The 26881-nt window shown below is 57.8% G+C and overlaps 1 protein-coding gene across 1 annotated transcript; it reads right to left on the reverse strand.

The window, feature by feature from the left end:
* Positions 1-632: 632 nt before the first annotated feature.
* On the reverse strand, positions 633-20711 carry LZTS1 (leucine zipper tumor suppressor 1). Its single transcript, XM_075736403.1, has 4 exons — positions 20568-20711; positions 6248-6735; positions 5003-5824; positions 633-3551 (listed from the first exon to the last, which is right to left on the reverse strand). Exons 2-4 carry the CDS (start codon positions 6596-6598, stop codon positions 2886-2888), a joined length of 1839 nt encoding a protein of 612 aa, XP_075592518.1. The 5' UTR covers positions 6599-6735; positions 20568-20711; the 3' UTR covers positions 633-2885.
* Between the last annotated feature and the right edge of the window lie 6170 nt (positions 20712-26881).

Below are 26881 nucleotides of genomic sequence, written 5' to 3' on the forward strand. Positions count from 1 at the left end.
TCCCCACGTGCTGTTTAGACCTGTGAAACCACCAGATCCATGCAGTGCAAATGGGCTCCAAGATGATTGGTTTGGAGGAAAACAGCTTAAATAGTCAAAACACGTCCTCATCTTTTGTTAAGGTGTTTTCACTCCATCTCTCCCTCTCTAATTGTTTTCTCCGGCTCTGCCCGCTGGGAAGATGAACCTGCCGGCTCCGGGGACGGGGGGTCGGGGACTGCCGGGGCTTTGCGCTGTGCGGGGTTGGGATGAGAATCGGTCTCACCTGCGGAGCCGGGAGGGTGAAGCCGGTGGGGTGTGGGCTGGGAGCGGGGCCAGGTGGATTATCTCCCCCTCTCCGATGCCGCCGTGTTTGCCGGAGGCAAGTTGCCGCTTTTCCATGCATGGGTTATCCCAGCTGCACAGCGAAGATAACGCCGCTTGCCCACGCGGCAAAGTGCTCGCGGGGCTGGAAACAAACAGGGCCGGGTGGAAGGATGTCCCCAAAGGGGACCTTGGTGTGCTGCGATAAACGGGCTGTGGCTTGGGGGGGGGATGTGAGAGGGGCACGGCGAAACATCGTCCTGCATTGCCGCTCATCGGCGATGAAAACCCTCTGAACGCTGCCGAGCCAGGCACTCGGGGAGGCTAAGTAAGTTTTTAAAAATTTATTTATAAATAAAAACATAAAATTACCAGTAGTTTACATCGGTCACCAGAAATAACATCCAAAAAACCTGCAGAAAAATAATTATATGTACAGGCTGAGCCTGGCCAGCCGCAGAGCGGGCAGGGCGGCTGCGGCTCACACCGGGAGCGACACACCTGCGATGCGGACGGTCACACACAGCATTGTGCAAAGGCAGCACGTCGATGCCTCCGGGCGATCACATCATACAGCGCTGGCTGGGGAGGACGCGGGGCAGGGGCGACGGGGACCTGGGACGGTGTCACCGAGGCTGGATGGAGCAGGAACAGGGCTGGGCAGGGGCTGCGGGACGGGGCAGCCGGGAGAGCTCTGCTCCCCTCGGCCCCCCGCGGGTGTTTGGCACTGGAAAGCTCCTGGTCGCCGTGCTCTGGCTCCAGTGCGGGGTGCGGAGGGGGAGCAGAGCCCTCGGTGCAGGGCTATGGCTTGGATGATGCAGAAAATCCCTTCTGGCCTCTGAGCCAGAGCGGAGCCGGGTCCTATCCTTCATCCCCGATCTTTCGGCTCTCCAAAACATCCTTCAGCAGGTCTGGGCAAAGGCTGGCTGACCTGACGTGCCCCTGACCTACAGCCGCAGGGCTGGAGCCGTGATTTGGGGTTGGCTTTTCTCCAGCGGACCATGGCTAAGGATCGGCTCGTGCTGTGTGCTGGCACCGGGGCCGGCCGGGACACCCCGGGACGGCACGGGCATGTGGTGGGGGTGCTTGGGGGCAGGTGCGGAAGGCACAGACTGGTTTCCGTGTGTTGCCTTTGCAGGCTGGCTGGAGCGGGGTGAGAGATGCTGAATTTTGCTGCTTGTGCACAGCTTTGAGCCCTTGGCCGAATTTGCGGCATGGGATCGTGCAAGACCCCCCCCTCCCCGCAACCCTGGGATGGGGCTTCCCGGGCTGGTGCCCGGCTCACTAGTGGGTAAACAGACACGTTGCAGTAAAAATACCATTGCACTAGCACAAAGTGGTCCCGGCTGGAGACGTCCACCCTGGCAAGCCGGGTGCTGGCTGATTCCCTCCCGGCCTGTGCCGAGCTGCGGGGGGACAGGAGTCACCGCTGGTGACGTGCAGTGGAGCCTGGTTAGCCGCTGGCTGGCGGCAGGAGGAAATTTTAAGAGCTGGGGTAGAAAACAAAATGGAAGTGGTTGGTTTGGGGTTTTTTTTAATCAGGTCCCGTTGCTGGGATCCCGTGGATGTAAGGGCACAGGAGGAGGTAAGGCAGCTGGGGTTCCCAGGAGGGACGGTCGCAGGGAGCAAGTGAGAGCGCGTGGGGCAAACACAACCGATTGCCCCCCCGCTTCCTTGGATCAGACTGTGGCTTGGAAATTTCTGTTAATTCTTAAATCCAGTTGCCTGTCCAGCAGCTGGAGGAAAGGGGCATTGAGCCCTTGTCCGTCAGAGCGGGGAACGCCGGGCTCGCCGTGGCTGTGCAGGTCCAGGGAGGAGGGATGTGCCGCCGTGGCTGAGGGATGGGACGGGTGCAGGGTGGGCTGTGCTCGTTAGTGAAAGGCGATTTCGGTGGGGGCGTTGTCTGTAACGAGGTGGGGTGTGCGTGTGTGTGGGCAGGGTCCTTCCTGAGGCACTACAGCAGCCGCAGGACGGGAGATGTGGCTGTGCAGCCTGCGCCGGTGGCAGGAGGTGGCTCCTCGGTCCCACGGCGCCTGGGGATCGGCACCGACCGGAGGAAGGTTACGGAGGTGTGAGAGCAGCACAGAGCTTCCTCCAGGCTGTGAGCGGCTGGAAGTGTGCCGTGGCCGATTCCTCTGAAAGGGCTGTGTGTCCCTGTCCCCAGAGCAGTGCCGTCAAGGGATCCCTCCGAGCCTGGAGCAGAGCATCCCCTGGGAGTTTTGCATCATCTCGTTACCCGACGGGAGATTATTTGCTGCAGTCCTGTTCCCTGACCGCTCCCGTCGCCGGCTTCTCAAGTCCTACAATGGGGCAAGAGGGGGGCGAGGTGGGGGCTGCTGGCACATCACCATTGGCACGAGTTGCTTGTTCACCTCTGTAACACGACAGGCAGCGGAGGGCACCGCCGTGGTGCGACGCGGGGAGGGGAGAAGGGCTGGTGAGCTGGCCAGGCCACCAGCTCCACTAATAAATACATGGCTCATCTGAACTGTACAAGGCGCAGGCTGAGCTGCGGGGCAGCGCTTCTCGCCTGGAAGAGACGCCAGGCCCTGAGCTGCAAGGAGGAGAAAGGCAGACCTGGCTCAGATCTCGGTGGCGATGATGTCCTCGTAGGGGACGTCGGTGCCAGGTATGTCCAGCTCGATGGGGTCTTTGCCGTCTTCCCCCGCGGCGAGCTGCTGGAGCATCTTCTCCAGGTTCTGGTTTCGCTTGTACATGTGCAGGTAGCTCTGCTGCAGCTGCTTCTGGTAGTGAATCACCTTTTCCTTCTCTTCCTTCCACGTCTGCCGCTCGTGCTGGAAGCTGGAGGTCATCTGTTCGTTGTTGTCCTGTTCAGCCTTCAACTCTGCCCTCAGCCTCTCCACCTCTCCCTGTAGGGCCTGAGCATCGTCCACAATGGCGCAGGGCCTGGCCACCTCCCGGGCTTCGCTCAGCTGCTCCTTGAGGATGGCGAGCTCCGTCCGCAGGTCCACAATCTCCTGCTCCAGCAGGTTCACCTTCTCTCTCAGCAGCTCGGACTCGTTCTTCTTGCGCTGGAGCTCATTCTCGCACACCTCCAGCTCCATGGCTTTGGTGCGCAGGGAGCCCTCCAGGTCCTGGGTCTTCATCTCCAGCCCTTCCATCTTCACCCTCACCTCCTTCAGCTGAGCCTTCAGGCTGAGGATCTCGGCTGTCTTGGTGTTGAGCTCCGTCTGGGACTCCTTCAGCTGCTGCTTCAGGAGCGAGATCTCACCAGACTTCTGGCACACCTACGGGGAGGGATGCAAAACCCGAGTTAGGGCCATGCCTCGGAGAAAGCCCACAGCACCCATGGTACCACTGCAAGCCATGCTGGGCACAGCTGGGTGTCGTGGTTTAACCACGCATACTAAATCCAGCATGCATACTAAATCCAGCACGCAGCGCTATACCAGCTACCAGAAAGAAAAATGAACTCTATCTCAGCTGAAACCAGGACACTGGGGTTTGGCATGGGGAGACCCTGGCCACAAAATCCCATCCAGGGAGATGCCCAGCACAGGGAGCAATGCCCCGGGTGCTCAGGGGGGCTGGGGGGGACCCCACGCTCTCCATGCATCAACACCCCGGCTGACACAGAAGGCTGCTCATGACCAGCCGTGAGGATTTCAGGAGCTGACGCCCCTCAGCTGAGGTGTGGGAATGAAGGGTGTCGAAGAAGTGCTCAAGTCTCCATACCCCTGTTTGCCGAAGCCACCGCTGACAGCTCACGCGGTCAGTTAAACTCGCTGAGCTCGTTTCACAAGCAGACACCCAGCTGCACCCTACACCCCGCAAAATCGCAGCCGGGAGCAAAGCATGTAAATCCCACTGGAGCATCCCGCTGGAGCCTAAAGCGTGGCTGGTACAGCCGCTCCTGGAGAAGCTGTTGGGGGTTCGGCACCCAGCCGCTCTCGGTGGGACCCTGCAGCTGGAATTTCGGTAGGGTTTGCGAACAGCCTGGAAGGATGGCTCCAAAATGCAAATAAACTAGAGATACTGAATGTGACATGAGAAATCCTTGCACGTGAGGGAGCGAAGGTGAGCACCGCGCTCCTTGAAGCACGCTGGGCAACAGCTATGCTTCTCCCTGCGCAGCCGCAGTGAAATGGCATCGGTCTATGTTATTCAGGCGGGTGGGCAGGCTCACTTCTGAATTTTCAGCAGTTTAATGGGTTTTGTCCAGCGATACCCAATCAGTGAGAAAATTAAGCTTAAGCAGAGAGTGGAAGGTTTTACTGCTCTCTAACAAATGACCATGGCAAGTCCAAGTAGTTCCTATTTCCACGTGGGAAGGCGGCTTTACTGCTCCTTTGGGAAAGGCAGCCTGAAAAACCCTGCGCTGGAGTTGGAAACGTGAAGTTATTTTAATGACTGGGGGTTTTACGAAGTCAGTCGTTTCCTTATATGATGTGAAGTGCCGAGGGTTTAAGAGGGGCAGTGAGTCAGTCAAAACTTGCAGAGCCTCCGCGTGACAGACTCGGGCTCTCCTCGACTTTAATATCTATCTCCTACAGCCTGGGCTTAACGCGCGCGCCGTCTGCTCTGCTCAGACCCTCCCTGGTGCTGCTGGATGCAGGTACAGAAATGGAGAAGAGCCGCGTGGTTTATTGCTGGCGCTGAAGCTATCACCTTCCACGCGCGCGCTTTGCTTTCGGCATTGGCAGCCCGAGATGCCGCTCGGTGCTCCAGTGCTGCTTACCTCCCACTGGGTCTCCTCCAGTGCTGGGGCAAAGCTGGTCTTCTCCTTCTCGTAGGACCTCAGCTTGGTCTCCAGCAAGTTTTGCTCTTTCATGAGGTTCTCCAGCTCCTCCCGGAGCTGCTGCTTCTCCTGCTGCAGCTGGAACACCTGGAGGTGGAGGACCTGCTGTGTCCGCTGGGTTTTCTGCGAGGTTTGCTTGAGCTTGCTGTTGCATTTCTGCTTGAGGCCCTCCAGCTCTTCCTTGCAGCGCCGCTGCTTCTCTTCGTAAGCCTGGCAGGAGCTGACTTCCTTCTCCTCGAAGCTCGACTGAAGCTCCTGCAGCTCTCCTTCCCTCTCTAGCAGCTTCTGCTCCAGCTCCTGGATGGTGGACTCATCCGTGGAGATGGGCGAACGGATGCAAGTGGTCTTCTCGGCAGCGTGATGGTGGGGGGCTTTGCCGGGGTTGAGGATCTTGTTACCCCCGTCAGAGAAGGACATGGCCTTGAGGCTCATCATGTTGCTGTCCTGGATGATGGCGCACTGCAAGATGTTGTGGGCTGAGCCCCCAAAGCGGCTGATGGGTCCCATGGGCGTGACGAGGGGGTCGAGCTGGTAGCTGCTGGTGGTGCTGTGGGTGGGGAGGCTGGACATGGAGTTCCTGCCAGAGTCGGACAGACCCCCCGAGCACAGCACCGGCTTCAGCTCCTGCTCCTTGGCTTTGTCCGGGGGGTGCAGCTGCTGGGAGAGGTGACCCCCGTTCTCTGGGGAGGAGTGGAGGATGGCGCTGGAGCGGGGCAGCACTGGCTTGAAGGCGGTCGGTCGTGCGGTCGGCTTCTCTGCGCCCTGGGGAGAAGAGCAGAGCCCGTCAGCACAGACCCACACCATGTCATCGGGTCTCCCCCATCCCTTCTGCCCCCAAGGACAAGACCCCCACGGTGGGGACAGCCTGGGTCTCCATCAGGGGCCAAAAGCTCAGGAGGACGCTGATGGTTAAAACTGCCTCTGTTGGGAGGCAAACAGCATGTTTGGAAATTAAAGGGTACGGATCCAACGGCTGATCCAAATTCCCAAAAGCAGAGGGTGGCAGGGTGCCCCCAGGACCTCCCCGCCACCCCCCTCCTCCCGCTTCCTTGGCACAAACTATCTTCTCTGAGCTTTCTCCTGGACCAGGACAACCCTGCAGTGGGACCTGGACCCGCTTGGAGGGCAGATTTCCCCTCCAGTGGGTCACCCCCTGCTTCTGGGGCCACCGCGTCCCCTACTAACCACTTCCAGCTGACCGGGAAAGGGCATCAGCTTCTGCGGCGTGGGCGTCCCAAAATCCATGCCGCTTGTCCCGGCTTGGCTGCCCAGCTCCCCGCCGGCAAGCGGGGTATAGTCCGCTCGGTGGGAGCCGTGCGATTTCTGGCTGACCTTGATGTAAAAGAAGTCCTCATTCTTGCTGCTTTTGGAGCTGGACTTGTGGCTGGAGTCCTGGGAGAAGCCGAAGCGGAGCAGCCCGTCCGAGTACCTGTTGAGTTTTTTCAGGTGGGATGACTTGCGGAGTTTGTACTGGGAGGCTCGGCAGTGCTTGCTGTGGAAGCTGTGCCCGGAGATGAGGCTACTGACGCTGCCCATGCTGCTCCCGGGCGGGGGGCATGCAGCGGGGGGAGCGGAGCCCGGCTGAACCGCGCGGCAGGGGGTCCGGGCAGCGAGTAGAGACGGCCGCTGCTGCGATCATAGCAAAGACCTCGCTGCGCCCGGGAGCTGCGAGCCTGCGGGAGGCAAAGAGAGCAGGGTGAGAAAAAGCGGTTTGGGAGGCGGGTGCGATTCTGCGCCCACGGTCTAGGCGCCGGCAGGAGCGGGGCGGTTTCTGACGATATGAGTGCGTAAACGCACGCCTTGCACGCGTGTTTGGGTACAAGCTGGCATCGGCAGGCGAAAGGGCTCGTGCAAAGGGGGTGTGTGCAGCTCAGCGTGCGTATTTCCCCACGTGTGTGTGTCCGGGCATGGACCAGCGTGTGTCGGGCTGGGGGTGTGCGTGCAGGTGAGCCCGTCGGTCCTCGGGCGCGTGCAAAGGCAGAGGGATGCTCGCTGAGGCTGGGACTTGCTGCCAGCCCGGGGCTGCTCCTCTCCATCCCTCCGCCAAAGCCCCGGGTGAAGGAGGGCAGCGGGCGAGGATGGCAGGGAAGAGCAGGGCTTTCCCCTGCGCCTGGGATGGCTCCAGGAGCCTCCCGCGAGCTGCCTGCGTCCCCAGGCTGGCTGGCAGCTGCCACGGCACGGCTCCCACCCGGATGGCCGCATCCTGCCCCGCGCCCGGGGGGATTGTCGGGAGCTGCGGGGTACGGTGCACCCAGATGAGGCCAGGAGGGTTACGAGACACGATCGCCTCTAAAAATAAGGAGAGAAGGAAAAGGGATTTGTAGTGATTTTTTTTTTTAGGTGCCTAATAGGCACTAACTTCAACAAGCGCCTGTGCCTCCTGCTTGTTCCGTGCCGGATGGATCCCATCTCCTGACAGCCGCGCTCGGTGCTGCGAGCTGCAGTCACAACCTCTCCTGCATCAGCCTGTCACTCTCTGATTTCTCTCCAATTTTCAGTGCTCCTCTTAACCTACCTGAAAAGGGATGCTGTGAGGCTTAATTACGCTTAATGTCTGCAGAGCACTTGAGACGACGAGAGGCATTATATGTGTGCTGAGCATTGTGATTACGGTTCAGAGGTATGCGGGGCTGCGCATTAATTCTCTTTGCTACGGGGTTAAAAAAAAAAAAAAAGAGAAAAAATCCCAGCTCCTGGTGGCCTTTGCGACGGTTCGCTCCCGGTGTTAGGGTTATAATGGAGATGCACCTTCCTCCTTCTCCCCACCTCATCCTTTAATTATCTAGATGGAAAAGCTGCTCGTAGGCAGACAAGCCTAATCAAAGTGAGCTAAATCCCGGTTGCACAGGATGATGAGATTGGAAATGTTTCTGCTCTCCGCTGTGTGCGAAACAGCTCAAAGCTTCCGCTCTGGGCAGCGTCGGTGCCGTGTGGTCCAGCTCTCCTCTGGAGCGGCCCCACGCTGGGCTCCCATCGCCCGAGCAGGCGTCCTGGGGGGTAAAACATCACCCAACAGCGGGAGAGCGCTCGGGGTCTGCCGGGAGAGGGTCGAGCGACGGAGGGTGCAGACGTGGTGTGCCAGGGCATCCTCGCTGCCTCATCCTCAAGGCTTAGAGAGCTGCTCCTGTGTTTTCCCATTCTTTGGTATGTCCCGCCTTATCCCTGCTCCAGTGCAGGCTCTTCTGCATCCTGAACAGGGTAGCACGACCCTGCGCTCATCCCTCAGCTTTATTTGGTTTCTTTTTTCTCTGTGCCCTGAGGACCCAGATTGATTAAGTGTCAAAGAAAAGTCCCAGAAAGACAGAATATCCGCTTTAATCCCTAAATCCATTTTTGGGGGATTAAGAGAAGTAACAAAGAACCAAGGTCTGAACTGCTGCCTGGATGCTGATATGCTAAAAGTGATCGATGACTTGGGCTTCATTCATTTTTACAGGGTAAGAGGCATAATGTGCGCGGAGGGGGAGGAATCACTGCAGGGAACAGGATAATTGGCACAGGAGGCTGCTCCGCCAGCGTGTGTTCCTGACACCGCGCTTGTGCGTATGTGCCTGCAGAAGAGAAAAGGCAGTGTCACAGCAGCAAAGCTGCCAACCGTAGCGACAGCATCCCGGAGACAGCGTTCAACAAGTGCGAGCGGGAGGGAAAGCAGCTGCTGTATTTACATACACCTATGGCAGAGGCGTCGGGGAGGTTTGATGCCTTTAAAACGTGGAGCGGCGCAGGGTGCACGGACCCACTGCTCTGGGGATGCCAGGCTTGCTGTTGCCAGAGCATCAGGCCCCTGGGATAGATGCACCCTTGGGGTTTTTGGGTGCCTGCAGAAGACAGCAGAAATGTGCAGAGGGAGAGCTGGGACTTTCCAGCCTCTTGGCAGGAGGCGTTTCAATCAATCCCAGCCCTCCTACACATGCCTGAGAGGGCTGGGCATGTCTTTTTCTTCTTCTTCCCTCTTTCGATTTAAAAATGAACACTCTGAAAGCCGTGGAGGAGTTGGCATTCATGCACGGCGTTAGCAGAAAGAGAAAGGCTCTGGAGACAGCACAGCTGGGAGCGCACCGAGCGAGCAGAGCACACGGGCTGCCGCGCCAGCTTTGGGGCACCTCCAAAACGGGGGGACCAGACTTGTCCCCCTTCCTCGTTCAGCCTCTGGCACGCATTTGGGTCTTCCCCTGAGTCAGATCTAGTCACCCTGTGACTCTACAGGGAGCCTGATGTGGGTTTGCTGAGCCAAACAAGACCTAGTCACTATGTACATACTTATGTATTTAGATGCACGTATATATGTATATTTTAAGGGCTTTTGCATGCTTGGCAACAGCCACAGTTCAGTTAGGTTTTAGGCATATTGCAAAGTGTAAAAAGGGGTTGAGGGAAAAAAAAAAAAAAAGATACTGAGAGTGTAGGGTCTGAAAACGCCCCAGCACTGGTGGGGGCCCCAGTCTGGGCAGCTCTGGGGGGGCTGCTGGAGATGGGGTGCCCGCCCGGCTGCGCGGGGGTGTCCGTGCCCAAAGCCAAACCCTGCAGCTCCCGGTCTCACCTGGCTCATGGCGCTAAATGCGATCGCTTTGAAACGTGATTTGCCCTGTCCCTCACCAATTAACGAGGACAGAAAGCCAGAAGAGACACAAGCCTTTCCCTCCTGCTCTGCCGCCTCTGGCAAACGAGCCCCACGAAGCTCTTTGGTGGCGGGCAGGGGGCCGGGGCGACGGCACGAGCCCCTCAAGGGTCGGAGCCCCACGGTGACGCTGTGCCGAGGGGCAGTGCCTGCGGCCATGTCTGGCCCCGTGACCCTTCGGGGGACTTGAGGGGGCTGCTAACAAAACCCATCGAGGTGGAGCGGTGAGCTGGGAGGTGCAGGGCTCCGCGGTGGTCGCCCGTGGGACAGACCCCCAGTAAACACCCGTGCAGCGTGGGCCAAACCCACGGGATCAGGGGCTGCACGTGTGGATGCACCCACCTGTATTACTGCAGAAAAAGGGGGGGGAATGAATGGCATCCCACATTCCTTGCAGTCATGCCTAGCCTGCAATCGCACGTGGGAGAGCAACTCTCCCCATCGCCTGCTTCTGAATGGGCTGCAGGAATCTAATCTTATCTCCTTGCAGCACAGTTTCTTTGAAGCCTTTTCCTCTTCCCTTGCAACGTTTTCACAGGCAGTAGCTTTCTCTCTGCCTTCCCCAGACAGGTCACCTTCGTCAGAGCCTTCATTTCCTCCCAGGCTTCGCAGTGTTCCTCCCTCCCTGCTGATCCTGTTCTTCTCCCCTCGGTATGCGAAAGCTTCCTTCTCCCCTGCACTCTCTCGCCTACTCTTTTTCCCCTCTTGAATTATTATTCATCATTTCTGTGCAGATGCACCCACACATTTGGGTGTTTGTTGGGAGATGCGGAGATAATACAGAAGCAGCAGCTGCCAAGAGCCTGGATCCAGGAGCAGCCTCCTTCCTCTTTCCCTCCATCGCTGCCAGGTGATGTGCCCCTGTTTTACTCAGTGATTTGGGTATTTGAGACACCAGGAATGTGGCCCCAGGGCAAAATATGGGCATTTCCATGGTGAAAAGCTATACACGTGCCACCTGGAGCGTCTGGCATGTTTTAATGAAGAGAATGGCTTAATCCAAAACTTGGAATGCAGCAATCCTCCTGAGCTGGATTTAGGATCCGCAATCCAAACCGGATTCTGATTTCTGGACCCTAAACGCTAACGAACACCGGGCTGATGGGACAGAGCCACCCTGGGCTGCGCGAGCACCCGCCTGTCTCTGCTGAGAGGTACGAGCTCAGCCCGCTCTCCCCGTGCCCAGCTGGAGCCAGGCTCTCCAAAACCGGCTCATTTTGGTCTCCACAGAAATGGCAACAGTAGGGCTTGAAGAGCCCCATCAGCGGCGCCGACCTTGCCCCCACCCTGTAATCTTCACCCTAATCGCACTAATGGGGATGAATTCAAACACCGCCCAGGCAGACGCCATCCTTGTGGCGTTCAATTGTGGCTCAGTGCCGGCCAAGGGCCCCATTACAAGGCTTTCATTCACTCTAATTCATTGTCCCCCGCTCATTCATTGACATTCATTGGGATCATTTTGATCGGAGGCAGGGAGTGAATTGAGTCCGGGATTCACAAAGCGCGCACCATGTGTTCTGCCCTGATTTGCCATTAGTGAAGGGGGACACTCCAGATGAAGAATAACCAGCCTCAATTACATGTTACATCCACTCTAATAGCCCAGGAGTCCATCACACTTAATGTTATTTCAATGAACACCAGGAGAATTCACACCCACTGGCTGGTGCTTGTTAGAGGAGCCAGCAGTGGCTTTGGCAGGGATTTGGGTGGGCTTCACGCCAGCGCAGCGGTAGACTGGGCCGTGTCTCTGCCAGTGTCCCCCCCACCCCGGCAGCTGGGCTCTTACGCCAGGACCGGTGATCCTGCTGCAAGCCCTGGAGGTGAAGGTGCAATTGCTCAGTAAGGGGGGAGGGGAAAAAAAAAAAAAGCGACAAAAGGGAATCTGCATCCGTTTTGAAGCCCATCGGCAGCGCCGAGCGCTGCTTGTTTGCACCCAGCTCCTGCGAGAGAGCGGCTCGGGTCAAGGGCACTTATGTCGCTCTTCCTCCTGCCAGCCCTGCTGGAAAAGCCAAAAATCAACACTGGATTCAGCATCAGCTTTGGAAAGAGCTTGAAGGAGCTGCGTACGCCTCTGTTCCAGCCATCAAGCAATTGAGGCGCCAATCCTGACTAGGGATGAGTCAACAAGTGGCTTTAATGGGAGAGCAGGGCAAAATTGTCCATGTGATGATGTAGGCGGCACTGAGGCGACTGGCTTGAGCTCTGTTTGGGGAAGCCAGGCCTAGAATAAGAGGAATTTCTCAAATTAACAATGAATCATATTGGCAGACCGAGCTTTAGAGGATATCGGCTCAACACCCGCGGTGCTGCGTCTGCTTCCATGCTGTCTGGTCCCTCTGCGGGGAGACGGCAGCGTTTCCCTGTGCGGGAGCTGGGCTGAGCACCGAGAGGCTCCTGTCCCTGCCCAGGGACGATTGCTCAACCCACAGAAAATTGGTGTAAGTCAGCAAAATCCCATGACTTTCAACGTCTGCTTTTCTGCAAAGCCTCGTGCTTTCTCTCCAGTAAATGCTTACTGGACAGTTAGCCTGAGCACAAACTAATAGCACCAGCAAATATGTGGGCTAGAAAAAATGTGATGTATTATTCTTTCTGTCCCCCTAGCCCGAGAGGGACTCAGAAGTGAGACACACCTTGTTGCTGGTGGCTGAAAGGCTGCAACCTCAGCCAGCCGGCATTTATTCCCGGGAAAAGCTGGTGTTTGCCCTGGCAGCCTGTGAGGCGGGGGGGAGTTAGAGCCCACAGGACACTCTGGACATGAGCAAAGTGACCTGGGGGGAGAGGGCTGGGACAGCATAACTGATCCTCGGGCTCGGAAGGTCACCGAATGATGCGGGAGGACACCTGCTCAACCCGCTCCCACATGCCAGCCCGGCCAGCGATGGGATGTTGTCATTACAAGAAGGCTGTGCTGGGAAGCCGATGGTCCCTGGCCAGCCCCTGAGCACCGCTCCTGCCGGCCCCGGGCGAGAGGGGCTGTTGACAGAGCCAGCCCGTGTTTTCCATGCGCAGAGCAAGGAGGGATTTCTGGTGCCGAAACGCCTCGGCTCTCCCCCGCACAGCTGCAGTTTATATTAAATAGCTTCATATGCAAGCAAATCCAAACAGCGTTATCAGGAGCCGGGCTTGACACGGTCCCAGCCTCCTTCCTGTCGTCCCCGTCCCCCTGTCTGCCCTCGGGGAGGGGTTGTTCCCAAGGGGAGCTGGCCCCATAGGATGCATTGCCCTGGCTGGATACAAGCACAGCAACAGCAGTGCATTGTGGGAGTATCCCGGCACTGCTCTGGGAGCCTGATCCTCCACGTTATTGCCACCCTGGCTTGGTCTATAGCTCTTCTTTGTGCTCCTGAGGCCACGTATTTCTGCAAGTAGCCCTCGGCCCTACCCGTGACATCCCCAGCTCCCCGCTCAGGCCAGAGCCCAAATGCTTCCTCGCTCGGTTCTAGGCTAAATGCGACTCCAGGACCCTCCAGCTCCCAACCTTCCCTCGACCACGTGCGCAGACACCCCAGCTGTGCCACCCAGGAACAGCCAGACCTCCTCGCAGCTTCATCCCCGCTCCGGCCAGCGGCCCCATGTCACACGGACCTGGGAGCTCATCGGGGATTCAAAAGCCGAGCCCAGCACCCACACAAGTCACATCAGTCATGCTCCCGGTACAAAGGAAATACTTGCATGAGACATAGTTAAATATTCCTGGGGTGGAGAGAAAGATCTTTTCAGCTTACTTAATTCCTTAGAGCATCTGGCTTTTCCCACTAATAAGCAACCAATACTGCAATTAAAGGGCTGCTAATTGGAAACTCAGAAATGCCCTTGCTTTGGTCTTTCGCAGGTTTGCAGACTCGCCAGGGCTGTGTCAGGCACACCTGAACCGTGACGCCGGGGAACGGCCACCACCCCCAGACCAGCAAATTCACACCCACAGGCACCATCGCTCTGTGGGAAGCAGCCGGGTCAGCGCCGAGCCCCTGCCGTGCCACGGCACCCAGGTCACCAGTACCCGCTCAGTCTCCGCTGGCTGCTCTCAGGGCCCCTCTGTTAACATGGCAAGTTTTGGAGGGGGGCGGTTTCCAGCCCGGGGATGCTGTCAGGGAGAAAATCCCATTCCCAGGGAGGACCTGGCAGGAGGTTCCATCCATGGCAGCCCGTCCCTGTGAGGCTGGAGGTGCAAAACGACCGCTCCTTCCCTCGGAGGAGGGCGAGGGGGCCCTCGCATCCCCGCCACGGGTTAGTTATTTTGGGAACCGTCTGGGGCTGGCAGCTGGTGCCGAGGTGGGTGACAGCTGAGCACGGCTTTCACTTGGGATCTGCGAGGCCCCTTCTCGCGCATCTATTTCCGACCCCGTAAAACACAATCTGCCAGGGTGTGAAAATGGGAGGGGGGCATCCAAAAAAGCTGGTTGCAAGGGACTGGCTGGCGCTGGGTAGCTCAGGGTCTCCGTACATCTTGCAGGTGCCTCTGAGTGTGGTGGGGACGTTGCAGAGATGCCGTCCTTTAATTCCCGCCTGCGGAATGTGGCGTGGTCTGTGCCCGGTGCTAATCGGCGTAGCCACAGCCCCGGTCAGCAGCCCGGCCGTTGAGGTTTGGTGTCCTACACGTCTCCCACACGCTTTCTCTGGGGTCTAACTGATGGAAAGGATTTGCCTGTCCAGTTAAAAATAGCAAGAACTTCATGTAACTTGAGATGAGCCCTAAATACTTTTCCTCCCAGCTTTCCGTTTCCATGGGCTTTGCACGTGTCTTCCTCTGTCCCCCTAATTATGGATAAAACAGTAACAAGGGACCGTGAGCCCGTTTCCCCCAGGTTATGACAAGATGGTAGCACCACAGGTCTCTTCCACAAGCCAGTCCCTCACCAACCACCACGAAATACCTGGACTAAGGCTCTTTCTGCTGCAAAACTCCCCCAAGAGCATATAGGGGAGAAGCATCCTCTCCACGTACAGGGAAAATGTAGAAGTGGAGCTGCAGGCTGCCATGGAGACAGGGCTCTGTTTGCAATCTTCTCGCCTTTTATTGTCTCTCCTCCTCTCCCAAGCGGTTGAAAAGCAGCCAGGAGCATGGCCCGCATTGCCTCCCATGCTCTTGTTGGCCACGGCTGCCCAGCCCACCTTCCCTGGCTGCCGTGCCAGTGCTTGGGAGGCCCAGCTGGGTCACTTCTCTGGTCCTTCACCTCCTCCAGCCTTTTGGCACCTCCTTGGTCTATCTGGGGATCATACAGCAAGTCTGTGCTGCTTCCTTCTCAGCCTTGTTGGGTTCACGTGCAACAGGAATGCTGTCAGGGGGCATGGACCCGCCGTCTGCTCTCCCTTGCTTTTTTCTCACTGGCGATGGCCGGGTAGCCAAGGACATGAGCAGCCAGAGGCTGAGATAGGGCTGGGTCTCTTGGGACGTACTCCTAAAGTCATAGGCTGGAAACCGCCTGCTGCAGCGGGAAGCTTCGGCCGCTTCTCTAAGAAACAGGAAGGGAAATAACCGACCCTGGCAGCAGCTGAAACCCCCCAGTCTGCCCTTAGCAGTAAGGCTGTGAGGATCAGAGGAAGAATTTCTCTGAGGTAGGACCTAAAGATCTTCCAGCAAAGTCAACTTCTCCATGTCAAGTCTATGCTTGGCTTCAAAGCACCTGAGCTCCAAAACTAAGCTGTACATGATTTCTGTGCTGTCCTTCCTTGTTTGTGATACCAGTTACGCTGCGGTTCGTCTAAATGCTGGGTATTTTTGTACCCTGCATGATGCTCAGCCAAGTGGGAGCTGAGAAAAGGCAAGTTCTGCGTGTTGATGAAGAGCCAATCTCAGTCCTTACTGCGAAAAGCATCTGCTGAGCTGCCGCTGTCTTCTCATCCTTCAACTCCCTCTCTTGCTTTCCAGTGTTACATGTCCCCATCCCTGCTCTGCTCAACCAGGCTTCAATGCAGCAGATGCAGAAGAAGAAAAAAAAAAAAAAGGCAAATTCAGGTCTCGCTTCCGATTTTCCTCCTCCTCTTTTTTTCAACCTTGGCCCGTTGTGAAAACCACCCCTTTAATGCCTGGCTGCCAAATAGAGCAGTTCTCTCAAAGGAGAAATGTACATCAAAGTTGCGAGGAATATTCAATTAACCTTTAAAGGAGATCATCCATAACTGGCTTACAGAGATGTCATTTAATTGTTTAAAAAAATAAACACAGGCACTTGCATTTCAGAGGAGCACGTCTGCTGAGACAGTTCGAGCTTTTGCTGCTGTTACCACTGATGGCTTGCTAAAAGGCAATTAAATATCTACATGTTCCTTCCAACTCGCCTTCTGAGCTAGGACCTCTGACATCGTTATCTTTGCTTAGGCAATATGGCAAGTGGCCAAATTCATCCCTTCTGCGTCTAGGAAACCTCTTAGGAAATGCCATTGCTGGCAAATAGCCCCGTGTCATTGCTCCACCGCAAGTTAAGGCGAACCTTAACTTTTCCTTTCCAGGCAGCGGGAGGCAAGCACCCAGCTGCAGCCTCTGGCACCCAGCCCTGAGCACTGCCAGTGCCCTGGGTGGGGGGGAGAGATGCTGGGTTCTCCAAAAGTCAGAGGCTCAGGAGATAAAGCTCTTTCATAAATGACTAAATATCCTCTTAGTCTAAGGAGGAGAGGGTGCACATGCATTGCTACCCTCTGCTGGAAGGAGCCGGCTTTCGCAGAGGCCTTGCTCTGCTAAGGAGATAAATGGAGATCTCTTTTTAGCTCAGGAGGAAAACTTCTGCACGTGAGGAAGAGGAAGGTCTGAACCGGAGCGCTCCTTTTGAGAGGACCCGGTTGCAAAGCAGCGCAGGGTCGGCATTTGCTCCTGCAGCTCTGGAGTAACCCCAGCACTGCTCGTGCACCAGGGTGTTCCGCTTCCCCCAGATTTCGCTCTCCAAAACCAGGTAACGGCCACGTGTGCGCACATGCAGGCTTCCCCAGAACAATTTCTCCAGCCTTCCTGCTCAAGGTGGGCCTTTTCTTAATTAAGCGAGCAAGCACAAAAACCCAATAGTAGCAAACAATTTGTGTAGGAAAGACTTTGTGATCCACGTGCCAAATCTTTGTACATTCCCTGCTATTTTTAACTAATCCCTAATGGCAACCGTCCGCTTAGGTCCTGCCCACTCCCAGCCGCACGTCTTCGCTGCTGTCCTCCCTGACCTGGGGGGGCTGCGCGCCTCCTCCCTCCATCCTGCCCCCTTCCACAAAGGAGCTTTCGGTGCAGCCTTATACCTACAGGTCTCCTGGAAAAAAAAAAACCCATGACAGCAAACCCAAGGGCAGCCGGTAAACATATAACATCAAATAAGTTAGGCGGAGGGGGGCGGATTTCTTTAAGCCGTCCCAAGAGAAAGAAATATTTATAAACACACATGCAAGGCAGTGGTTAGGGGAGACTAGGGAAAAAAAAAAAGCGCCTCCAAGTTTCCCATCAGTGCTAAGCTTTTGCTAAGTGCTGGAGGATTAAGATCCAATGCCTTGGGGTGCAGAGCATGGGCAGCACTGCCCGAGGAACGCCCGCGCGTCTCCGTTACCGAGCAGAAGAGGGCCATGGTCCTGTCTCTGCCAGTCTGTGCTGCTTTGAGCAGCAATTATAGCGCCCGTTTCCTGCAATGCCTGCAGCGATACTATCTTTTCACACTTGTCCACGCAGCACCTTGCACCGTGGGCTCTGAGCTCTGCCGGGATGTCTGTGGGTGACTGAGCGTCCCGGGGAGCGAGCCTGGAGCTCAGCTCTCGCCGTCGGAGATGGGGATGGGTTTTTGAATCGTCTCAAGGAAAGCAGGTATGCGATCCAGCCCTCGACTTGGTTTTGCTCCCTGTTGCGCTGAGAGCGGCGGCTCCGCGGCTGCCCACCTCTCTGCATGCCGCAGATGCCTCACCTGAGCGTGTGCTGAGCATGACTGTACCTGCCCGCAGCAAAACAGAGGCTTTTACAAAGGGAGGAAATGGTGATTTAGGGCTAAGGATATCATCAGAGCAAGGGCTGCTGCGGGAGGCGCGGGATGGGAGAGCAGCAGCAGCTCGCTGGGGCAGCATCCCTGTCTCTGCCCGGCCCCGCTCTGCAGCGGAGCATCTGCAAGGGCTGGGTTTCCCCTTTCCTCCGGGGCTGAGTCCCCGCTGCCCACGCCCGGGCTGGGGGTCTGCCCTGCGCACCCTCGGCACGGGAAGCCTGCCCTGGAAGTCTCTGTGCCCGCTTCAGTGGCTCGCAGGGGAGCTGGCTTTTCTTGAAATCTCATTTTCCTGCCCGAGTTTCACATTCGTTTGCCTCCCACTGCTCCGCAGCGCTGCCTGCCAGGGAAGAGTGACTAAGGGGTGGGTGGAAAAGAACGACTCAAGACCAATTTAGCAGCCTGCGGTGCCAAGAGGAGGGGGTCACCCGGGGAGCAGGAGGGGCGCCGGCACAGCTGGGGCTCCGAGGGCGAGGGAGCTGCCAGGGCAGGCGAGCGCAGCCCCTCGAGCATGTGCGTGCCGTGGGGCTGCGGCTGGAGGCCTGGCAGGGAGCTGAGAGCATCCCCCGTAGCGTGCGATTGTGTTCCTGAGTGCACTTTTGCAGCTGCCATTAATTGCCCCCACCGCTGATTGCACCGATGATTTTGCACTTACAATTCTTTGTCCCACTGATTAATGGCCCTGGTGATTAATTGCGCGGGTGATACCGCAGAATGGCTAACGGAGGGCTCTGCAGACCCTCGGAAAAGCCTGGCCGCAGGCGTAGGTGTGAGCCGCGCAGGTCAGCGTGGCCGACACGGAGGAGCTCGGGGAGACGGTGTGCGACGGTGCACGGCTGTGACTGCAGGCTGGTGTGGGAGGCTGGGGCCAGGCGAGGAGCAGCCAGGCAGGCTCTGCCCTGGCAATGATTTCAAAGGGAGGTTAATCAGCGTCTGGAGCGATGGTATCAGGAGGACGGATAGTGGAGACTCTCACGAGGACTTTTTTTCCTGCTCGTATTCCACTTGCCGCAGCCTTCAGTGAAGAAAACAAGCTCTCAGGAGGAATTTGGACAGCCACAGTAATGACTGCGGAAATGCAAGCCTGCTCGGGAAAATGGGTCAGGTGCTGGTCCCTTTGCCGTGAGCACGCCGAGTCATACATGTAAGGAGTTCACAGGCCTCAGCTCACTTGTGAACACAGGAGAGAGAAACCCCCTCAGCACCGCTCTGCTGGGGCAGCCTTGGCTGAGGAGGTACCTGGGGCACAGCACTGCAGGAGGGGGCTGACACCGGGGCCAGGGGGGCGTTAGCAGAAGGGGACAGTGGGAAACCAAATGCAAACTCCCCGGGGAGAAAGGGCTTCGGAGCAGGGATGCAGTGGTACCACCGCTGCAGCTGGGATCAAGGTGTGTGGGCGCAGCCGTGCCAGGGAATCAGGATTGGGGGGGGGGGGGGGGGGTATGGATGGGAGCTGCCAGGGCTCCCCCACAATCCTGAGCCAATTTCTGTGCGTGGGACCCTCTTGCCACACCACTGGGAACCTGGACCCGTGGCCAAATACTCCTGAACCGTGAGAAAAAGCAAGGTGCTCTCTGCAGAGCCCAAGCAGGCACCCAGCCCCCTCGGAGATGGCAAGAGGCAAACTCCTCAGCTGGCTGAGCAAAGGAGGGAGCATCCTGCGCTGAGCCTGGGACCCGGCTCTGTCCTTGTTCCCCACCGGAGTCGGCAGCTGCCAGGCTGTGCAGATCTGGCACTGAATGCGGAGCGTCAGCAGGGTGAGAAGTGACAGCCCAGAGCTGACTTCTGCCACGGCCACCGCAACACTCCAGCGCTGCTTTTAAAGGCAGAGGTTAATCCCTGGCTTTCCAGGACCCGGGCGGGCACCCCCGAGAGCTGTGCATCCTCCAGTCAGCAGTGACCTCCCCCCCCAGCATTTACCTGTGTGCAAAAATAGGCACAGATCCTGCAGCCTGCCCAGGGCGCGCACCGAGGAAAGCATCGACAGACCTGCCTGGCCACGCGTATGCGCACCCAAGGAAACGCTAAAACACTTCCAGCGATATCTGGCAGCACACTCACGCGCGATGATACCCGCATCCAGATACAACTCGTATTTGCACACAGAGGTACCCGATGCCCACGCAAGCCGTAGCCGCCGTGTCCTGCCAATCCTCTGCCACCCACGCTGCCCACCCGCTTGCTGCCCATCCTACCGCACGCACACAGGCGCTACCGGCAAATAATTTCTACCACGGGCAGGCAGCCCCTTTCCCGAGGATGGCTCAATGCTGATGACAACAAACCAAAGGCATCTGCTCCTTCCTTTCTTTTCCCGGAGAGTTTGGGGACTGTGTAACCAGAAGCAGCCTGAATCACGGTGCTGAACGTGCAGAATTTTCTCGCTGCCTTGAAAAGAAGTTTTCCAGACTTGAGAGGGGAAGTGAAAAGACGGAGCTGAGCCCTGTGGGAGCCGCTGCCGGCTCCGACCTGGCAGAGCTCGCAGAGGGATGTGCAGCCGGGGGTGGGGGGGTGGACACACACGCACTCGATTTAAACCGCTCTCCCGGGCAGCTCCGACCCCGCCGGCTTGGGCAGCTGCCCCGACCCTTTGTGCCCGACCCCGGCGCCTTGTCACCGCAGGGCCGGGCCGGGCGAGCTGCTGTGCCGGGCATCCCCGGAGGGTCCCGGCGGAGGCGCGGTGCCCGCTGTGCCGCTTAACCCCAAAGCGACGCGCTCCGGCCGCAGTCCCCTCACCGCGCCAGGCCGGGAAAGGGGGGGGGTGGTGGTGGGGGTGGTGGTGGGGGGGTGTCCCGGCCGCGCAGCTCACCCTCCCCGTTCCTGCCCCTTTGCCCTGCGGACGGAGCTCCCGGGGCAGCGGCACCCCCCGGGGGCCGGCAGCGCTCCCCCCCCCCCCCCTTCCCCGCGTCCCCTCCGTCCCCGGCCGCGGGGTTTCGCCCACCTCGGGTGGTCGCTGCCTCCTCTGCGCGGCGGCGCGGCGCTCCGCGGGGCTCCCGGTGCGTACCCGGCAGCAGCATCCCCGGCACGGCGGCGGAGGAGGAGCCTGGAGCCCCGCGCATCGGCCCGCCCCGGCGCAGCCCCCGGCCTTTGTGTCCCGGCCCGCGGGGTGTCCGGCCCCCCCCTTCCCCCGGCCCCGATCGCTTTCGGTGGGTGGGGGGGTGGGGGGTGGGTTCCTTTGCTCGCTCTGGGGCCGGGGCAGATGCTAAAGGAGAGGAAGAGGTGAGAGGTGCTTTGGGTAAACGCGGCCGGATTTGGACCGTCGGTGCGTCCGTTCCCGCCCGGCGTTGGGATTCAGTCTGGAGCCTTGGAAAGCTCTTCGGGAAAAGAGCCGAGAGCCCGGGGAAAGCAGGCAGCAGCCAGGGAGCTCGCTCGGCCGGGGAAGGTCCGGGCTGAGGTTCCTGTTTTGCTTGCTTTGGAGCAGGGACTCGAAGTGGAGTCTCCGATATCCCGCGTTTGGGATGAGCACCGGGCTGGGCCGGGGTGTGTCTCGCTCATGCCACGACTAGTCCTCCCGGCAGAGCTAAGGACACGTTCCCCAGGCCCCTGACCGCGGGGAACCGAATCGGTGGGGCCGTGGCCAGAGCCGTCCTAGGTGCAGACGGGGAAACTGAGGCACGGTACCTGCAGACCTACTCCAGCTGCAATGGGCGCAGAGCCAGCTGCGCTGTCAGATGTCGGCAGAGGAGCCTCGCCTTGCTCAGGCCGATGCTCGGTTAAGTGCCTTTGGCTCTGCAAACAAGCCACCCCCTCGGCTGCTCCGCTGCGAGAGCCCGTGTGCACATTTATGTGCAGAAAGGCGGATAAATGCAGGACACGGGGGGGAGAGCTGAGCCACAGCAGCCCGTGCACGGGTGGCTGCTCCCATCCTGGCTCCAAGCCTGGCAAGAGTTTGCTTTGTGCACAACCCTACCTTCAGGTGCCGGAAACATCCCCAAAGCAGCGAGCTGAGGTCACCACGGGCTGAGGACCTCCTGTGGGGCTGGGAATTGGTGTGCCGAGGTGCAGATGTGGGGGAACCAGCCTCCTGACCTCCCCTGGCCTCGCCTTTAGTGCTGAACAGTGGGGAGGGATGCTGTAAGATAAAAAACCTGAGCATCTCTGCTAAATCACCTTCCTGAAGTGACCCAGGCTGGGGCCCTGGTATCGATTTCTGTAGCCCAAGCAGGCTGCGCTTGTCCACAGGTAAGGCCCATCCTGCCTGTGCGGATCTGATTTTCCCAATACCAGGAGGAAGCCAAGCGGGTACTCATGCACACTGTAACTTTCCAAGCACCGAGCAGCGTTCAGTGCGTCCCGCTGCTCCCCAGTAAGCTGGAGCCAGGTTAGAGGTGCAGTTATGTTCCCACATCCCTTCCCTCCCTGTACATCTGCCCCTGGGGAAATCTGTTTGCCTCCTTCTTCCTCACCTAGTCGTTAATCTCTTCCTACACGGAGGCAGGTTTCCTGCCTGCGCGCTGAGCAGGCCTGTTTGCCATCGACAGCTGACGCAGCGCTCAGGAATTCGCTGGGTGGCTGGCAGCACATCTGGACTTGCCCCGTGCACGGTGCTTGCATGACTGCGTCCCGGTCAGGTATGCGGCGAGGGAAGCTCCGGCACACACCTGCGCCGTGCCGGGGAGCGGCTGGCGGCTCCCCGAGCCCTGTGTCGGCTCCTGCCCCTCTCAGCACTGAGATGGAGCAGGGACGGGGGGGTCAGGGGAGACGGGAGCCCCAGCATAAGCTGGCACATCACGGTGGGTGTCTGGCTGTAAGGCAGGAGAGCTGCAGCCGTTCCCTTCCCAAAGTCGGTGCGGGAAACCTTCCTGGGTACAGCGTGAATGTGCACATCCCTGCGCACACTCACGGAGCCCCAGCAGCCGCACAGGGAGAGGCAGGTGGGCTCAGCAGGACCTGCAGGAACGAGAGGACTGCAGGTCCTCAGGGACAGGGACTAAACCAGTCTCAAACTGGTCTGTGCACCCATCAGCTGGTGGGTCCCCATGGGACCGGGCTCGCGTCCTGTGGCGGTCACGCCACGGTTGCCAGCCCTTGGCACGACTCAAGGAGAGTGGCTGGGGCTCGGTGCCGGGAATTGTTTTTTTTCCCACTGAGGGAGCCTGGCCGGCGCCCTGTGAACAGCCAGGCGATGTGAACCGGGGCAGCGAGGTCTGCTGCTGCCCTGCCTTCTGCCGGCGTGCACCCGAATCCCAGCCCTCGGCTCCCACTATCAGAGCATTTGACACCGAGCAAAAATAGTTACGCCGGGGTGGAGCACGGGAGAAGCGAGGTTTTAGCTCTGCACAAACCGCAGGGCTTTGATTTATGGAGCTGGCGCTCGGCAGACGAGATCCACCCCCCTGCTTTTTTTAATATTGTTTCCTGGCAGCTTAGTTGGTTTCTCTGCTGATTTGAGCAACGCTCCCACAATCCTGCGGGTGCCTCGTTGCCTTGAAAGCAGTCAGCTGGAATTTGCTATTTTCGGACCTAAAACCTGAAGAGAGGAAGAGGAAGAAGAATAGGAAGAAGTAGAAGAAGACGGAGAAGACGGAGAAGAAGAAAGTGCATTTATGTGAGCTCAGAGGAATGGTTTAGCAGGATTTCACTCAAGGGGAAAAGGCACAAAAAAAAATTATGATTCATTTTCAGTCAAGCGGAGCTTCATGTTTCTATAGTAAGTCATAACAAAACAAGACAGCAAAGCCAAGAAGTTATTTGTACCAGATGGGCCAGCGGTCGTATCTGCAGCTTTTCAGGAATCATCCTGACTTGGACAGATTTTGCAGCCAGGAGCTCAGGAGTTCAACCATCATGGGGGGTACAGGGTGGTGGTGGGGGGGGCCGCAGCCCCGCTCTGTCCCCTGGCCGTCCCGGCTGGCTGCGGAGGGGCTGCTGTCCGCCCCGTTGGCCTCTTGCTGGAGCGGCTGCTCCTGGGCTGAAACTCGTCCTCCCCGGCTCATCCGTCCCGTTCATGTCAGCACTCGCCCCGTCTGCCGTGTCCTCGCCCCCGCAAACGAGTCTGACTACGTGGTGTTGCCTCACCTCCCCCAGTCACCTGGAAGCTTTCCCAGGGCAAGGGAGCCCTGGAGAGTAATAGCAAAGGGCCCTCACGGAGATTTGGGTTATTGAGGAGCGCGGGGTGAACACCCAGCCCCTGGGTGGGGGGGCTGTCCTGCCAGCGCAGCGTGAAGCTTGGATTTCCCCGATGCTGGGAGCTGAGCCCTGGTGAAAGACCTCCCTGCAAACATGGCCCTGTCCCCCGTCTTCATTAACGGAGAGATTAAAAATCCCTCCAACAACATCCAACCAAAAAAAAAAAAAATCAATTCACTTTTTGCACCCTCACTGCAAACAAGCGATGAAATACCAGCGACTTGTTTCCTCGGGGGAAATTTGGGCAGGGAGTGGATGAGATGCTCACCCGCCTCGCTGGAGTCTGGCACCTCCGGCTGCTGCTGGCAGCGCCAGGGCCGACGCAGGTAGTGGGTGAGTGAGTCAGTGGCTGATCCCTTCCACTTGATACTGGTCTGTCTTAATCACCTAGCGTAGTCATCCTGGATACAGCCCTAAGTGGATTTGCATGGATAGATTGAATAAGGCTCCCTTCTCCCTTATATTTTAGTATAAAGGATAAGCAGAAATGACAAAGACAGGATTTTTTTTCCCTCTCTTTTTTGCTAACAAATTATTTACAAATCCATTGAAATTGGATATAACTTAGTTCATACTAATTTACTGCTCCATAAGGGAATTACAAGATAATAAGATCAGTGATAAAAGCAAGAAGTAGGTGTATTTAATGACTTTTTCCCCTACAGAGCTATGAAGCAATATTGGAAGAGTAAGGCAAGCCTGGGAAAAGGAAATGAACCCGCAAAATGCTCCGGAGGGTTGGAGGGCTCAGATGGTACTCAGAGGAACAGGATGAGGATGCCGGTATAATAAATAGCACCTTGGTTTTTGCATATGAATAGCAATACAGGCACTGGACAGGGAGCCAAGCATCCCTGGCGCGGGGGGCCGGCAGCCGGGCAGGGTGGGCAGGCTGCGCCCCAGCACAGGGGGGTCTCACGGCCACCCCGATGCGGGGGTAGAGGTGCTGTGCCCGCACATGCCCTGCTTTGCTTCCCAAAACCGTATGGCCGGGTATTTCCCCTCCGAGCGGGGAGAAAGTGGCAGCAGGTAAAGCTGGAGAGCGCTGCCGGGGGCTGCCCAAAGTCCGGGCCTTTCCATAGGTGACAGAGCGGGGACTCGGGGGTTCAGGGCTGGGGTACGCCCTTGGGATTGCTGAGCGCTTGGGAACATCAGCCCTCATCCCCCCCTGAAAACCAGCCCCTTCGCAAACCCTAAGCTGAAAATGCATCCCCGCAGTAGGTTCACCTCCCTGGAAGTGCGCACGCTCTGCTGCGGGGAAGTGCTGTGCTTGGCCCTGCCCGGGGATTTGGAGATGAAATGCAGCGGAGAAGGATGAGTGTTTGGTGTTTGATCATTTCGGCTGGGCAGGTGGATTACAAATGACAATTAGCCCGCGAACCTGCTCGGCATAATTGCGGCGGAGCTGCAGGGACGTGTGCGTGCTCACACGGGCGATCTGGCAGAATAGAAAAGAAGCCGCCTCAGCCATCCATCCTGTCGGCGGGTAAACCCTGCGGCAGTGATCTGCAAGATAGCGAGAGAGGAGCTTATGTATGCGGCCAAGGAGGATCTCGGCTGATGCTGGTGGTGGCTACTTACGTGTCATGCGGGCTTTGCTTTAAGCTTTGCGAGGCCGTTGTGCAGGGCGTGATGCATATTAATCAGCTGAGCCCCGCTGCGGCCAAGCCACCAGCTGATGTCCCTGACGTGCCCGTGATATTGTCCTCATTGTGCTACACAAAGCGATTTCCAGCCAGGGCTGGGGATAGTTCTTGTTTTGGTTGAGGCGGAGGGGAGAATCCATCCAGCTAATCCCCTCCGACCATACCCTTCCCGACGGGGTTTAAGCGAAGCGACGCGGCACCCACGCGACACTTGTCAGCACTCCTCTGCGCTCTCTGTAATTTAAATAAAATAAAGCCAGTCAAAGCTGGAATGGCAAGTAAACTCCACGTGGCTTTCCCAGCCTAGCAGCACACTTTCACTTGGTGAGTTTGAGCCTACTTAGACCAGACTTTGCTTTCAGCTCCCTTCCCTGGAGCCCCAAGAAGTGACCAGCAGCCCTGGTTTCAATCCCAGCCAGTTCAGCAGCAAAACCCCCCCGAGAGGTCATGAGAAAAACGTATCACATCCGAGCTTATAAAGGCAGAGGGAAATTTCCTCTTCCATTTCTGGGATTCATCCGCTCTTTTCCCATTACAGTTAAAGATGAGAGCACATCTCAGCTCCTTGGTAGCTCTTCAGCCTCTTCCTTTGCTTGATGCTAAACTAGAGACAAGCCCAGACTACATCCCCAGAGCCTCAGAGCAAAGTTCGCTTTCGCAGTTCAACAAAGCAGCTTCCTCTGCCCGGCGGAGTTGCAAAACAGCGATAAGTTGCCGCCTGGTTCTCGGTATTGAACTGTGATGCTTATCTGGGTATCTGTTAGCTGGACATCCTGGTCACACCGCAAAGTCTTGCTCGCCTAGTCCAGATCTCATGCAACCGGGAATTCTTCTAAAGCCTCATCCTGGCGTCATTTCATTATGTGAGCTCTGATAGTAAACACAGTTTCTAGTCCTCAGGGCCAGAAAGAGAAGCTGGAAAATTTGGCTCCTCCGGGCACTCCAGACAAAAGGCAGGTGTGCACAGACCCTCAGATGTGTTATCTTGCAGAGCACCGTGCGCTCCAAACCCTGCTTATGGTTTGCGGAGGGAGGTGACGGACGGTATCTCGGTGGGCGAAGGTGGGGACGGCGAGCGGGCAATCCTGCAGGCAGGAGCTGGAGCTGGGCACCGCATCTGGGGGCAGAAACAGAAACCAGCTGCGAAGCTGAAGTACCCCAAGCCCCTGTGCCGTCCCGACCCTGGAGCTCAGGCGGGGTTTCTCACCGGGTAGAGAGGAGCAGAGGGGTTTTTTTCCCTCTTGCAGCCTTTTCCTCCTGCTCTTCCCCTCCTCCTCAGCATTACTCACTGGGTTATGCAATGCTTATCTCCCAGCCCTGCACACACGCCAGTAACCAGTTAGGCAGCAAAAATATTCTGCTGGAAAAAGCAGTTTGTCTGACTCTGCCTGCCTCGCTCCCAGGACTCACCCCGAATATTGTACAGGCTGGTTTTTTTACGGCTTACCAGGGGGAAAAGAAGAGGGAAAAGGGCTCAGCT

Source organism: Balearica regulorum, chromosome 27 (assembly GCF_011004875.1).
Source record: "Balearica regulorum gibbericeps isolate bBalReg1 chromosome 27, bBalReg1.pri, whole genome shotgun sequence".
Lineage (NCBI taxonomy): Eukaryota > Metazoa > Chordata > Aves > Gruiformes > Gruidae > Balearica > Balearica regulorum.

Excerpts from the sequence above, each read along its gene's own strand:
- LZTS1 (XM_075736403.1), bottom strand. The coding sequence starts at position 6,598 with ATGGGCAGCGTCAGTAGCCTCATCTCCGGGCACAGCTTCCACAGCAAG. Across the intron at positions 5,825-6,247 it reads TTCCCGGTCAGCTGGAAGTG|GGCGCAGAGAAGCCGACCGC; the intron begins GTTAGTAGGGGA and ends TCTTCTCCCCAG. Across the intron at positions 3,552-5,002 it reads TGGAGGAGACCCAGTGGGAG|GTGTGCCAGAAGTCTGGTGA; the intron begins GTAAGCAGCACT and ends CCCTCCCCGTAG.